This window comes from Trematomus bernacchii, unplaced genomic scaffold (genome assembly GCF_902827165.1).
Source record: "Trematomus bernacchii unplaced genomic scaffold, fTreBer1.1, whole genome shotgun sequence".
In the NCBI taxonomy this organism is placed as follows: Eukaryota; Metazoa; Chordata; class Actinopteri; order Perciformes; family Nototheniidae; genus Trematomus; species Trematomus bernacchii.
Window position 1 is genome coordinate 448,603 of NW_022987732.1, and position 13,898 is coordinate 462,500.

The window sequence follows — 13,898 nt, forward strand, 5'->3', positions numbered from 1 at the left end:
CTTTAGATTAAACGTTGTAGTCCTCTATCTTAATATATCGAATATCAGGAGTGCATCAGGAGCAGGAGATAGACAGAAGTGGCTTCATAATGTGGCTTTTCAATTCAACTGTACCTCAGGCAATTTGATGATAACAGTCCGATTTTTAATACACTTTTATATCTTCAGTTCTCTTTGTGTCGCTAAACCACCCAAAAAATAAAATATATGTTTAATTTTACATGCATTTGTTCTAATTTCCTTTCAGACCAGTTATTTTAATTCACCAGCCCAACCTCTCTCTCTTTCCTGCAGACTACTTTTCATATGGAAATGTTAACCTTTCTCAAATGCTAACACCTTTAAAGGAACCCAGATAAGACTGTCGCAGTGCTTACTCAGAAGTCTTCCACCAGACAGTCTGATGTTCTTCACATCCGCATTTCAGACACTCATTTAATTCCATCAGTGTTTTTTAAAATGCTGTTTCCAAGATCAAAAATAATGGGTTGTCAAAGTACCTAGAATCAAATGTTTTTTTTAATATCTTTTAAATGCTACTGGGTTCTTGTGACATTGAGTCTCATGCAGGAAGTTATATAATGACAAATCCTTTTATTTTCATATTAACAGAAAATATAACATACATTTAAGAGGATTTAGTGGCATGTGGTCCCTTGTCTGAACTATATCAGTAATGTTTAGTGAAATATGTTTAATAATTGACTGAGGTAGAAAGAAACTGTAACATTGGTGCAGTAATTATGCATGATATTTGTGGGTTTTGTTGCAAAGATTTGAATAGAAATGCTTCCTTCACTCTGAAATAAAACAGTTGTTAGGCTTTTGGGGGTTTTCCCTTTCCTGTAGTTTGTTCCTGCCCGAAATTCCTCCATTGGACTCCTTTGTTTACTTCTGTAACATCTTGACATACTTGACATCACTTTGTTTGGGCTCTGGTTACAGACAGAGGGTGAAAAGACGTTCTGCACCACAGGCAGAACAATACTTGAGAAAAATAAAGAGCTTTTTGAACCTTAAAGCATGGCGACATGTCACAGTGGAGGTACAAAATGCAAATGTGAATATGAAATTAGCATAAAAGGGCCCCTTTAATGTACTGATGCACTCTTTAGTTCACTAGTCAATCTTAAAATGAAATGCAATCAATCCCCAGTAGGAAATGGCAATGATTAAGTATTTGAAAATAAGACTTAGGTAGGCTACAACACTTGAGTAAATGTAGTAGCCTACTGTGTTTCATTGTTCTACCAGTACATGCCCAGTAAATCTCCGACTCCTCCCCCCCCCCACCACCACATGTTTATGGATCGGAAGCGCCGCCTCTGAAGATGATCCTCTGGCTGAAACGCGTTGGGAAAGATGAATGAACCTCCCCTCCGAAAACCTCCACAGTGACTCACAGCTGACTGGAAACAGTCCCCCAAATCCAGAGAGAGTCTTCACCCGAGAAGACGTTCACCGTAGAGCAGCCTGCAGCACACACACTCTCACACACTCACACACACACAGCGTGCAACAAGCTCATTTTACGCGTAAAAAATCCAAGGCATTGTTCGACAACGTTGCGTAAGAGAAACTGATATCAAGCAAAGCGGCTGCAGATCTGCACTGGGACTTGACTCGAAGGGAGAACAAAGCCAAGAAGAAGGAGATAAGAAAATATTTCTGCTTTCTGAGTTTGGAAAAAGAACAAAAATGTCTAAACCTGATTACTCCGGAACGTTTAATATGGTGGAGCAGACTAATATGGACTCCTACCTCGGAGCATTAGGTAAGACTTGAAATCTTATTAGCTGCACTTTAAACAGACTTATTGTATTTATTAAACCTCCTCATTAACACACACACACATTCAGACTTATGTTGCACTTTGTATTTTAAACTATTTTCATTGATTTGTAGTCGTCTTTTTAATCTTAAATCACTAGATACGATGCTCGAATCTTGATTTGCATCTGCACACTAGTCAAATGAAATCACCACCGTGTCCTCTCTGTGACCCCACACACTCAGAGGGGTGTATCATCAGTCTGCACTGTGTGACAAGACAAAGCACCCCTTTTTCATAAAGCAACAATGAAGTATAGCTCATGTTTTATTAATCCTGTTGTTATTAATCTTCTCCCAGATATTAATTTCGCCCTGAGGAAGATAGTGTGCCTGTTGAGTCCCAGCAAAGAGATCACCCACGACCCGGCCAGCGGGGACATGAGGATCCGGACCCTCACCACCTTCAAGAACTTCAACATGAACTTCACCATCGGGAAAGAGTTCACTGAAGACCTGGGACCAGTGGACGGCCGTACCTGTCAGGTGTGTGTGTGTTGTTTCTGAATATGCAGTTTGACTTGTTTGGACATGTACATCCTTGATATGGTGAGTATCATTTCTTGTTATGCAAGTTTGCTTTGTGTGTTTTTTATTTTATTTAGGAAGGTCTGCAGGAAAGTCCACAGACATACCGCTGAGTTTTTGTGTTGAAATCAACCCCTGCTGCTTTAATCCTGCCTTGATCCCACACTGAAGGATGTGTGTGAGAAGGCAGCTAATAACAAAAAAAATCACTCTCTTTCGACACAGTCTTCAGTTTCTTAAATCCATTCAGGAACCAGAATAAGCAGCAGTATCATACAGGGGTCAAACGAAAGAAAAAAAAGAGCAAAGAAAAGGGGAAAAAAAAGGTTTCGATATCAGGAAAGAAGAAAGTCAACACATCTTCATTTTGCCGACTAAAATCAAATCTGTTTTGACTACGCCTTGGCCCAAACAATCTGAACATAACTAATCATTTCAGTATGTTGCTCATCTTATGTACTTGCAGGATTGTGGTTTGTGTCCTAATGCTTGATTGCTCTCTTTGTAAGCAGCTTTGGATTAAAGCTATAGCTTATTGTAATGTAATGTAACTCATGGCCACATGTTTGCATTGCACAGACTCATGAGAGCTGCTTTACATAGTAAAGTCACGCACACTCCCTCTCTCTGTGCCTCTGCAGACTACCGTGAGCTGGGAGGGAGACAACCTGCTCTGTGTACAGAAAGGAGAGAAAGAAGGACGAGGATGGACACACTGGCTGGAGGGGGACAAGCTGCATTTGGTAAGGATGTGTGGATGGAAGGAGAGGAAGTGAGGGGAAAGCAGAGGGGGGATATGGAACTAGGAAATTAAAAACATTAGGGGGAAAGATGCCAAAATGGAAAAGCTAAATGAGAGAGAACATGCCAATAAGACAGGGTTTGGAAGTTGCTTTATTATGTGGCACTGTACCGTCTTTGTGGGAAGAATTTCTCAATTTGAAGGTTTGTAAAGTGTTGTGTATGCCTGAGGGGGGAAAGTAGGACCCTACAAAGGAAGGCCAGCACAAAAGAGGCTTGAAAGGACGTCTTAATAAAGTGCCTCAAGACCAAGCGAGAGCATCGGTCTTCACATTTTGCTTTAAAAGACTTAAAGCTTGTAGATAATCTGTCAATGCTCATTAAGATGTTACACAATCAGCATTGTTCCGCTAAATAGCTTTTGCTGGATTGTGTAAACAGGCTCTTAGAGTTAAGACAAAGAAATGTGTTGTTGCAACCAAACTCAGGAGGGACTTTAGAAAGAAAATGCCAGCTTAGATGAGGCCGCTGGATTTTAGAGTGGATTGAAGGAGAAAGGGAGCAGCGTGAGAATAATGAAGAGTGAGGGGGAGATGGGGGAGGAAGGGGGGAAGGAGAGATAAGTAGATGGTGAAAGAGTGGGAGGCTGATCACGAGGTCAAAGGATGACTGGGGATGTATTTTGGATACAATCCCAGGTTTGTGTATAACTCATTTCACTTTTCTTTGATGTGCCAAACTGTCCTATTGATTCTCACTCTTCATTTGAACACCTCCCCCCCCCCCCCTTTATCTCCCCCTTGTCCTCTCTGCAGGAGATGAGAGTCTCAGGCATCACTGCCAAGCAAGTCTTCAAGAAGGCTTAATGAAGTAACGGCAACAAAAATGTATCGAATGAATTCTTAATGGCATATAGAGACGGACTTGGAACAAGATTCGAATCATGTTTATTGTTTTTAACATAAGAATGAATATTATGTGAAAATACCAATATGTAATCTTAATTGTCTCTGTGTTGTGGTACTAACAGAAGGAGCAGAATGACTTGTGTAAACATCCGCTACATACTTCCTTATATTGCACTATCTATCTTCACAATGTTATAAACAAATCATACATATGTCAGTCGTCGCTGTTGCATCTTTAACTCCATCACATCATTCTCCAAGATTTAAAATGTGGTATTGCTGCATATCTTCATTTTTTACAAGTCTTGAGAATACTAAGGAATCAGGGGTCAAAATGTGCTTTACAAAATACTTTTAAAGAAGATTTTCTGGCAATTGTTTTAACCTGTGTGTGTGGTATTGCTGCACATCTTAAAGTTGTATATAGTTTCATAAATACTAAAATGTAGGGGTAATTACATTGACTTTAAAAAACAACAACTGCCATGAATAATTCACAACCTGCATCAATGGCTGGGGTTGGAACAATACAAGTACAATCTGATATCCTACACATTTTAATTACAAAAATATTCTTTACATTAAGCATTACACAACTCTTATATTCATATTCTTAACAAATCCCATGGAAAGGCCAACAATGGGTTAATCAGTCTCTTCGTTTCTCACCCCTCTGCACCCTTTGGCACTCAGCCCAAACCCATCTGTTCTTAGGAATGTGTAACATTATTAAAAAACACCCGGGTCTTGCCGACAAATATTTGATTTCATTTAAAATAAAAGAAGTCTCACTCTATTCTGAAACAGCTGGGCATAGTTTGTAGCAATAGTTGCTGAAACAGGACCAAATACAGCATTTATCCGGGTCTATTTTCTTCTGCAGATTATTTTACATTAACAGTATAATAACAGCAAAGAAATGAAGTGTCTAAGTTCATCCTGGTAATGGAGTAACATGTTATCTTGTTCGTTCAGTGTGTTTATGCTCAACAATGGAGCTCTAAGGCCCAGAGGAATCAGATGTTAGTATAGTTGTTGGAAGGATACACCCATTGTTGGCTTTGGCCTTTTGATGGGATTTGCCTTGAGTAAGAAAGATATTCTCAAACGTATTCAACACCACTGAGCTGTAGCTGAAACCACAGACAGGGTTTTTTTTTTTTTTTTTTTCACATCAAACGGACTGACTCAGGAACAGAGCCTGCAGCAGTGTTTACAAAAACATACTCTTTAAAGCTGTTAGCTTCATTGTAAATTATTCACAAACATATCACGGAAATTCTCAGTAAAGTCCTGCAGGGGGCAGCAAACATTCAGCAACCCTTAAAAGGTCACCTATTATGCAGTTTTTCATCAATATATTACAGGTCTCAGATATATACAAATCGTTATGACATCATAAAGTGGCCAAAATCTGATCAGCTCATTTTCAGACAGGTTTTTATATAAATGGATCAGGACAAAAAGTGAGAGAACCTTTTTTCCTGAAACTTTGAGAATCTCTTTACACAGAGGGGACACATGTTGATGTATAAAATACATGAAAAAGTGGATTTTGCATAATAGATCAAAGGTTTTGGGGAACAAATTGTTTTTTTTGGGTTTTGAAAACTTGTTGCAGCAACTCCAAGCCGGAGAATGACTCTGAGCTTCATCATTCACTGTAACAACAACATTTACTTGTTTATGTCCCACACCACTCGTCCTCCTGTGGCTCAGAGACGGTCCTGAGGATACCGGTGCAGTATCCGGCACTTCCATTGGTGTGGGTGGATTCAGCAAAAGACACCGAGGCCTTCAGTGGAGTTATGGGATGATAGCTGTTCACACTGTCCTGTGTGCTGCAGCTGATCTCATAGTCTTCTTCTGAGGAAATTAAAATCAATATTCAGTGTGAACATACGTCAAACTAATAGTACATCCAACAGGCTTTGCACTTTATGTGAGTTATGTCCATCTTAATGGGGCTAAAAGCCTTTATGATTAAGGGAAATCATTACAGACTAGGGCTGGAAACGGCATTTCATTTGTCATTAATAATTGCTACAGATGGTTGGAGCTAATAACATAGTGGGAGTTTAAAGAAGCCTTCCACACATAACAGGAAACTGATCTCTGATGTAATAATCACAGGAAATAATCTAAACAGAGTTACATTACATTACATTGCATTTAGCTGACGCTTTTATCCAAAGCGACTTACAATAAGTGCATTCGACCAACAAGATACAAACTTGAAGAAAACAGAATCATATAAGTACATCAGGTTTCATAGAGCTAAAACAATTTCAAGTGCTACTCAACTGGCTTTAGATAAGCCAGTCCTTTATTAGTAGCCTATATAAGTGCTTTGTTAGCAATTCTTTGTTAGTAATTCTATCGCTCGAAGTGGAGTCGAAAGAGATGAGTTTTCAGTCTGCGCCGGAAGATGTGCAAGCTATCTGCTGTCCTGATTTCAATGTTGAGTTCATTGAAATATATGTTTTACACAAATCTCCAGCTGTAGCAGTTTGCACTACTTCGGCTAATTGTATAAGGTAGATGTTATATTAACTGCAAGGCATGAATATAAGGTATAAGTGGGACCAAACCCCACCAGCTGGCGGCAGAAAGAAGTTGGATTTATTGGTACTGAATCAATTGGAGATGATTAGGCCTGTAATTCTGCATGATATAAAATCCTATGGTCTCTGCCTTTATTAAGAAAGATTTCACAGTAAAAAGGTCAGTAGCTGCTATAATATACTAGTTTTATAATTATGTTTAAAATGAGCTTGGCTTTAGAGGAAGCTATGTGGAAATTGATGAGCCCACAATGTCAACAAATGTCCAGACAGCACTGCGCATGTCCAAAACTCATTACCTGTTAACTAGCTGCAATCTGATTGGCTACTCGTCAAGCGTTGCCCCGGTGATTATTTTAATGGGAAAGTAATGAGCGGCCACCTTGAACGATGATTTATCTTCTACGAAATACATTTAGTCTACTATAGAAGTCTGTTTTTGGAATAATTACTTGAGTTTAAACACGTCGGGGACTACAACTTTCCTAGAACTGTTATAAACCAACCTCAGTTAATAAAAATAAGCTATTTAACATGAAGCGAATTGGTTAACGGCTAACTGCTAACTGCTAACGGCTAACGGCTAGCTTGTCAGTTAAGACGCTGTATTATTTCCGGTGAATGTTAATCAGAGGGATGATCGACAACAGATTTTCAGGATCTCAAACAACCTTCCAAAAGGATTAACAAACATGAAAGCAGCAGGAAAACAAGGTACCGTTTGAACACACATGGCTAACCACACTGACCCGGGGATTAGCAGCACATTGAGGAGAACAGGTAAGTGCTCAGTTTTATTATCACCTGTGTTCAAATGCGTATTTTCAGTCTTTCAGTCTATCCAAGGATGTTGTCCATTCAGGTTTAAAACCATGAACCACAAATATCCAGTGCTGTTAAGTAACTAAGTACTATCTCAAGTACTGTTCTTGAGTTAAATGTTGAGATAGTTGTACTTTACTTAAGTATTTCCATTTTATGTTACTTTGTACTTTTACTCAGAAGGAAATATTGTACACACTTCAATTATGTAGTATCTTTAGTTACTTTTCAGATATATGGTCATCACTTAAATCACACGTTGGTTCCACCTGGAGTAAATTCACAAGCTACCCTGCAGTATACAAAGTCATTCAAACTAGCTGCACCTTTACCAGCTTTGATAACACTTTAATGATCAATCATTATAACACATCATATATATTATTCTGAAATGGACCAATCTGCACATGAGTACTTTACTTGTGGTACTTTGAGTATATTTTGATGCTAATACTTTTGTATTTTTACTTTGAATGCAGGACTTTTATTTGTAACAGAGTTTTCCTACACTTTGGTACTTCTACTTTTACTGAAGTACAAGATCTGGGTACTTCTTTCACCTCTTGTCCCTGGTTTAGAGACTATCTGTGCATGTTGTCTCTATCATTTCCAGTCACGTTTTACTGTCAAAATCTCGTATAAAGACATATAAAATGCATTGAATTGTAAAGTATAAAGCTGGATGCATTAGGCGTTTCTCACCTGGGTTGAACAGTGGTAGCTTGGAGTTCTCCTGGCAGTGTCCATTCTGCGGTAAAGGCTGCAGCTGAGTGAAGGGTGCTGCTGGAAACATCTCCATCAGAGAAATGGATATACTGCCGTCTGTCACACAGGAAACACACCACAAATAGGTTAAAAACACCATAGGATTATTCAGAATCATTGTCACAAGGAATTTATCCTACAATCATGATTTGATGTGTAATACCTCATCTAATTTGGAACATAGTATTTTAACTGCTAGGACTGTCTTAGGGAAGATAGCATTTAGATGCGCAGCTCCACTGTCCTGGAATAGTCTGCAATTAAAATGGAAACTGAGCAATCTGGTGCCACTCAATGTTTTTAAAGCTCGGTTGGATGCTACTCAATCGGAAGCTGTTGGTACCTGTTCATGTGGATAGTTATGTAAATTGTAATCCCTGTAATGCTAATGTATGATGTCCTTTTGTTGTTCTGTTTATGTTTTTAATGTTTCATGTGGAACCTACTTGAGCAGGTCTCCCTTGAAAAAGAGGTCAATGATCTCAATGGGATACAACCTGGATAAATAAAGGTTTGAAATGAAATGAAAATATTCAAGAGAAATGTATACTGATTGGCCATTGGGGGTCACTATAATCTCCCACAAGCTATTATCTAAAATCTACATAACTGTTTCCAGGAAAGGTTCCTCATACTTCTTCTTTTTTATATATATATGAATAGCCCTGTTATATTGTAGTGTACAAAAGCTTAGTGTGTCTCACTACTAAAGTTTGACTGCTCTCATATTTTAAATGCAAACACTCACCTCCTGTAGTCTTGAAAGGTGGTTTCAAAAATGCTTTTTCCTTTTTCTCTGTAAAAAAGAACAAGTCAGATTTGACTCCGATATGTTACAATGGTGTCACATTGTTATGGTGGGAAAAGTATCAACCTTTAGTCTCAACTTGTTTATTCAGCAAAATACAGATGTTTCCCTCCTAGTGCCAAGTTCTTTTTACATTTAATTTCTCTACAAATAAAACTGTAAAATCCATAAAATGTGTGTGAGGAAAGATTAAGAAGCCACAGACATATGCAACAGAAAAAAATAGAATAACAAAAAAGTGAAAAGAAAAGGAACAAAGCTTCCATAATTAATAAAAAATACACCTTTTAAATAAAGGTCAAAAAGGGCAGAAAAACTAACCAACAAGGAAAAAAGAAGAGACAAATATATATGCGAATCAAGAAATAATTTGACACCCTATATATGTACCCAGCTGTTATAAAAAAAATCACTTAAAAAAAAAAAAAAACTCTAGGCTTGTTGATAAGGCAAAGAAATAATTAAACTAAAAATAAGTATGTTTTGTCTGATATGATTTTCCACAAATGTTCAGTTACCTTTACTACAGCCTCAATGTAAATCCATCATATGTTAATGCATTTCATTTCAATCATTTCACTTCACAGTTCTTATCATTTCTCCCACTCTGAGCAAAAAGCCCATTCACATCACTTTGTGTGAGTCTCATACTGGACTTTCAAACTAGTAGTGAAACCTGAAGTTCTTTTCATTCTGGTTTTTCATCTGTAAATTCCGGTATTGACACATCGATTCACTGGAAATAACATAAATGAAATACAAAAACAATGTCAGTCAAAACATCGCATTTACTGTGCGTAGGAGGAGCTTGTCTCAGTATGAGTTAGTGCCTGTGAAGTTTGCGTCACATTATACCAAGTAAGTGTGTCAGGCTGAACCTACAGGATGTGGTTTCCTCCTTGCATTTTGTCATCTTCACTGAGCGTGTTTAACATCACGTTATCATACAGCTCCTTAACCTTAACCCTAAACCCTTACTCAAACATGATCAAACTTTTTGTTATTGTTAATTAACACACCAAGTATTATAAGTTTAATTTGACCATACTCAGATTAAAATGCATTGACTGTAAAAAAGGAAGCAGTGGGCAGGGCATGTCTGAAGGATATTTGCAGTGACGTTCAACTGTACACTTAGCAGGTCTTTGTTGTGGCTCACATGCGATTTACTGACAGTGAGTGGGCATGCCTGCACGTCACCTCTTCGGGAAGACTTTCAACCAGAACAATTAGAACAAAAACGACACACATTTGACATGTTGTACTGACCTGGTTTGTAAGATTTTCGCTTTCCCCTCCAGCACACCAGACAAAACAGGATGAGCGCGGTCAACACGAGTCCTGACCACAGGCTGGCGGGTAACATCCAGTGACAATCTGAGAGGGGATTTTAGGGGGCGACATAAATACGTTTTAACTTCTTATAATTACTTAAGTTCTGTGAATTGAAGTGAGTGAAAACTCCCTTGATTCCTCATTATCAATGTTCTACGTCACCTACGGTAATGTGATTAAAATGACTAAAAGGGCTTTCTAAAAATATTTAAAAAAAAACCTTCATGATTAAAAAATACATTCCATTTCTATTTATTTCCGGTATTGTTCAATTATGGTACGACATTATTAACCCAAAGCTACCCTCATTAGAGACATCTTAACATTTCTCAACAGCATGTCAACATTAAACTACAAAACGGAGAAATTGTGAGTGTGAAATAAACCTTTTTCTGCCAGATCTGCCTTGGGAATTGTTGGGAAAATACTGAATGTTCCTTCTGTATCAGAGTAGCACATGATAACAGAGGCCCTACGTAGCTGTGTACGTAGCCGGATGCATGACGACATGGATGACGCTCATGAGACACTGTTGATAGCTATGTTCCTAAGACTGGCACGATGACACAGTCACTCGAGAGATAGGCATATGACTGTCATGTGTATTGCTTACGCAAGCCTTGGTAATATGATATACAGTACTAACTAACTGAAACTCAAGAATCTGAAGGTATGATTCAGATTTGTAATGACGGCATTAATGCAAAAATGTAGCCTTACGAGATATGAAGTCGCCACAGATGGCATCAGTTTTTCGGGTTCCTGAGGTTTTATATTCCCTTCCCAAGTTCTCACATCTGAAAAATAACAAATACAAAAACATTTGAAAGACTTTTACATTAGGCTTAGCATCATTGTTACAGACATACACGTGATATAGAAGATTATTGTAGTAGTAGTAATAGGACAGATATATCTACAAATGTGATGTTTTTAACAGATTCAAGGAAAGCAAGATGTGATATATATATATCGGTAAATATATGGACATTTTACAGGGGAATTTAGGCTTTTGAATTCGGAAGAAAGATAATTTAAAAATAAAAACCATACTTTTTTCAAATAGTCAACTTTAATTCTTGGGAAAACAGTATATGAAGGTCTTTTTATTCAGCTTTTTTTGTGGGAGGGGCTCAGGGAATGTTTTAAGTTTGTCCCAGTAACACTGACTGTTGGACGTATAACCAATAAAAGCGTTTTAAATAAAATGAGACTACTTGATAAGATCAGCAGAGATGTCGGCTCACAAAAACACGTAGTTTTGGCCGTATCTTGTCGGATGAATGATGCAGATTACTGTTCACACATCAACATCCTCCTTCAGCTTTCATAATAACAACGATAAAGGCTACCAAGGAGACGCCTTCTGACCTGGTGTGGGGGAGGCAGGCGGAGAAATCTGACTTGTTGCTGTACGTCCTGACTTCACACGGAGCACAGATTGTGTCGTTTGGGTGAGTAGCTGCAAGAAGAAATACAGTGTTTGTTTTTTTTTTAATCAGTTGCTCATTTGTACTGCGTTTGAACAAGATGCTGGCGAACATGAGGATATTTTTTGCGTTTTACATTAAAAGCCTACCTTGAACTCTGACCCCTGAACCCAGAGCACAGCGGGTGGCTGGCTTGCAGTGTTCACACTTCTCCTCTGTACAGTAGAAACTGCTCATACACCCACACACTGCATCATTTTGAGTGGTGCACTCCTTTACTCTCACGTGGTTGTTCACTGAAAAAGTCAAAAGAGAGATTTAGGCCCAGTTCCAATCCGGCCCCGACACCCTCTCCCTAGCTGCGAAGGAAATCTGGAGCAATTGACTGGAAATGATGAAGATGCAGGAGAACTGGGTCTTAAAAACTGAAGGTTTTATTGAAATGGAATACAGAAGAGTATGCAGGCACATCGTATGTCGCCCTCCATTCTGCCAAACTCTCCTCAGGTCTTCATGTTTAATGGATTCTTAGCCTGGTCATAAACATATCTTTCCTGTAGTCAAAACATCTACACTCTAAAAACAGAAGACCCTCCAAAGATGCGGATGGACATCACAGCTTTTACTACCGTCTGCTGTGACCTACTTTTCTTTTGACACAGGTTTTACATTAGTCTTTACACAGTTTGGAGCTCATTACTTTCAAGCTAGTGAAATACTTTTTGTAACTGAGCTTCAGCTTAATGGACTCAAATGGAAAACAGGAAGATGGATTTGTGCTTCTGTTAACGTAAAGACACAATTGGCAAAAATCATTCTATACTTTTATAAAAGGCAGCATGGAGGAGAAGAGGAAGGAACTGTGTGTTTTGTAGAAGAACAGAAAAAGTGTGTGTGTGTCTATGCAGTGCTGTGTGTGTGTGTGTGTGATTTACCTTCACTGCAGTCCATGCATTTGCGACATTTTGGCAGGTAGTTAATAGTGGCTGTGTAGTACCCGCTTGCACATTGGGCACAAATTGTCTTCTTATTGCTGTCACAGTCAGTGCGCTTGTATTGTCCTGATAAAAAGTTGAGAACACGAAAGGCATTCAATAAACAAACATACAGAATAATCAGGCTGTTACATCAATCCAGTCTGTGAGGAAAGCTGAAGAAAAAACAGTATAGTTTCTAATCCAAAGAAAGAAGTGAAAACGTGAATGTTTCGACTGACCTGCAGGGCAGCGATCGCAGCATTTTCCATTTTTCCCGAGGTGTTCGCCATCTGTGCAATTTATAGTTGCCATTTGTTGCCCATTCGATTACAGTCCTCCACTTGTGTGTCAAGTGTCTGAACCTAAGACGACAACGACTCTGAAACGGCTCCTAACCTTTGAAATGACAGCTTTTTTTTTTTTTTTTTAAATGTACCTCCGCTCAGAGTACATCTCTTCCTCTGATCTCCGCTCTCTTTCTGCTGTCTGAACGTTGTGAGGCGGCATATGTTCCTCTCCTGCTTTACCTACTTCTCATTCAAATCCTACACAGTGGAAAACCCCAGTGCTCCGAATCTGCTGTTTTCCCCTCCGTCTCTCTCTCTCTCTCTCTCTCTCTCTCTCTCTCTCTCTCTCTCTCTCTCTCTCTCTCTCTCTTAGTCTCACTCTGTCTCCTCATTTCCTTCCTGCCTTAGCCCTCTCACTGCAGAGTTACAGTGTGTGTGTTGCTGTATAGGTACAGGCAGTATTTGCACTGTTAGCGGCACAATGATACATTTCCTGTCTCCACTACACCCCTTCCTTTCAGTCCATTGTTTCCCATGAACCTTTGTCCCCATGGCGGAGGGATGTTGTGGAGCTAAAACTGCATTGAGATGTTGTATTATCAGTTGATCTTAAAAGTGTGTCCTCCTGCCATTCCACTTACCAGCAGTCACTCCCTCAATACTGCAAACGTACAAAAAAACAAGCTACAAATAGATTTATAAAATGCCTGCGTTAGCAAAATTTGAAGAGCGCAAAAAGCGAGAAGAGATTGAAAGTAAATTATTAGGATAAGAGGAAGGACCGATGTTGAAGTAGTTTATTTGTGAGGAGTTTTGATCGGATAACGATGTTAACATTAAGGTGGGTTTGAATTTCTGCTTTTTAAAACCGACTGCCACACCGTAACGATGTGTTATAGAAGG

The 13,898-nt window shown here is 38.8% G+C and overlaps 3 protein-coding genes across 5 annotated transcripts in view; 2 read left to right on the forward strand and 1 right to left on the reverse strand.

Annotated features, from left to right (window-relative positions):
- Nucleotides 1-1,362: 1,362 nt before the first annotated feature.
- Nucleotides 1,363-4,219, forward strand: rbp5 (retinol binding protein 1a, cellular). The gene is made up of 4 exons (XM_034145679.1): nucleotides 1,363-1,774; nucleotides 2,132-2,316; nucleotides 3,000-3,101; nucleotides 3,915-4,219. The coding sequence occupies exons 1-4, from the start codon at nucleotides 1,699-1,701 to the stop codon at nucleotides 3,963-3,965; spliced, it is 414 nt and encodes a 137-aa protein (XP_034001570.1). The 5' UTR covers nucleotides 1,363-1,698; the 3' UTR covers nucleotides 3,966-4,219.
- Nucleotides 4,031-13,457, reverse strand: LOC117494728 (tumor necrosis factor receptor superfamily member 5). Of its 3 annotated transcripts, none has more exons than XM_034145678.1 (9): nucleotides 12,948-13,457; nucleotides 12,667-12,792; nucleotides 11,881-12,027; nucleotides 11,673-11,763; nucleotides 11,022-11,098; nucleotides 10,236-10,343; nucleotides 8,907-8,954; nucleotides 8,096-8,215; nucleotides 4,031-5,867 (listed from the first exon to the last, which is right to left on the reverse strand). In XM_034145678.1, exons 1-9 carry the CDS (start codon nucleotides 13,018-13,020, stop codon nucleotides 5,692-5,694), a joined length of 966 nt encoding a protein of 321 aa, XP_034001569.1. In that variant the 5' UTR covers nucleotides 13,021-13,457; the 3' UTR covers nucleotides 4,031-5,691. The 3 variants fall into 3 exon arrangements, with proteins under 3 accessions (XP_034001569.1, XP_034001567.1, XP_034001568.1); XM_034145676.1 differs by having other exon boundaries at nucleotides 4,031-5,873; XM_034145677.1 differs by having other exon boundaries at nucleotides 4,031-5,870; nucleotides 12,948-13,342.
- Nucleotides 13,458-13,625: 168 nt separating this feature from the next.
- Nucleotides 13,626-13,898, forward strand: part of LOC117494735 — a 17,139-nt gene continuing 16,866 nt past the window's right edge. Inside the window, exon 1 of the mRNA XM_034145683.1 lies at nucleotides 13,626-13,836. Within this exon, the coding sequence (XP_034001574.1) occupies nucleotides 13,823-13,836 (14 nt within the window). The 5' untranslated portion in view covers nucleotides 13,626-13,822. The remainder of the gene's footprint in view (nucleotides 13,837-13,898) is intronic.

Bases quoted from the DNA above. Each gene is read 5' to 3' on its own strand.
- rbp5 (XM_034145679.1), top strand. From the start codon at position 1,699: ATGTCTAAACCTGATTACTCCGGAACGTTTAATATGGTGGAGCAGACT. The intron at 2,317-2,999 runs GTGTGTGTGTGT...GTGCCTCTGCAG, and splicing joins TGGACGGCCGTACCTGTCAG to ACTACCGTGAGCTGGGAGGG. The intron at 3,102-3,914 runs GTAAGGATGTGT...TCCTCTCTGCAG, and splicing joins AGGGGGACAAGCTGCATTTG to GAGATGAGAGTCTCAGGCAT.
- LOC117494728 (XM_034145676.1), bottom strand. From the start codon at position 13,020: ATGGCAACTATAAATTGCACAGATGGCGAACACCTCGGGAAAAATGGA. The intron at 12,028-12,666 runs GTAAATCACACA...TGACTTTTTCAG, and splicing joins ATGCATGGACTGCAGTGAAG to TGAACAACCACGTGAGAGTA. The intron at 10,344-11,021 runs GTAAGGCTACAT...ATCCCCTCTCAG, and splicing joins CTGTGGCGACTTCATATCTC to ATTGTCACTGGATGTTACCC.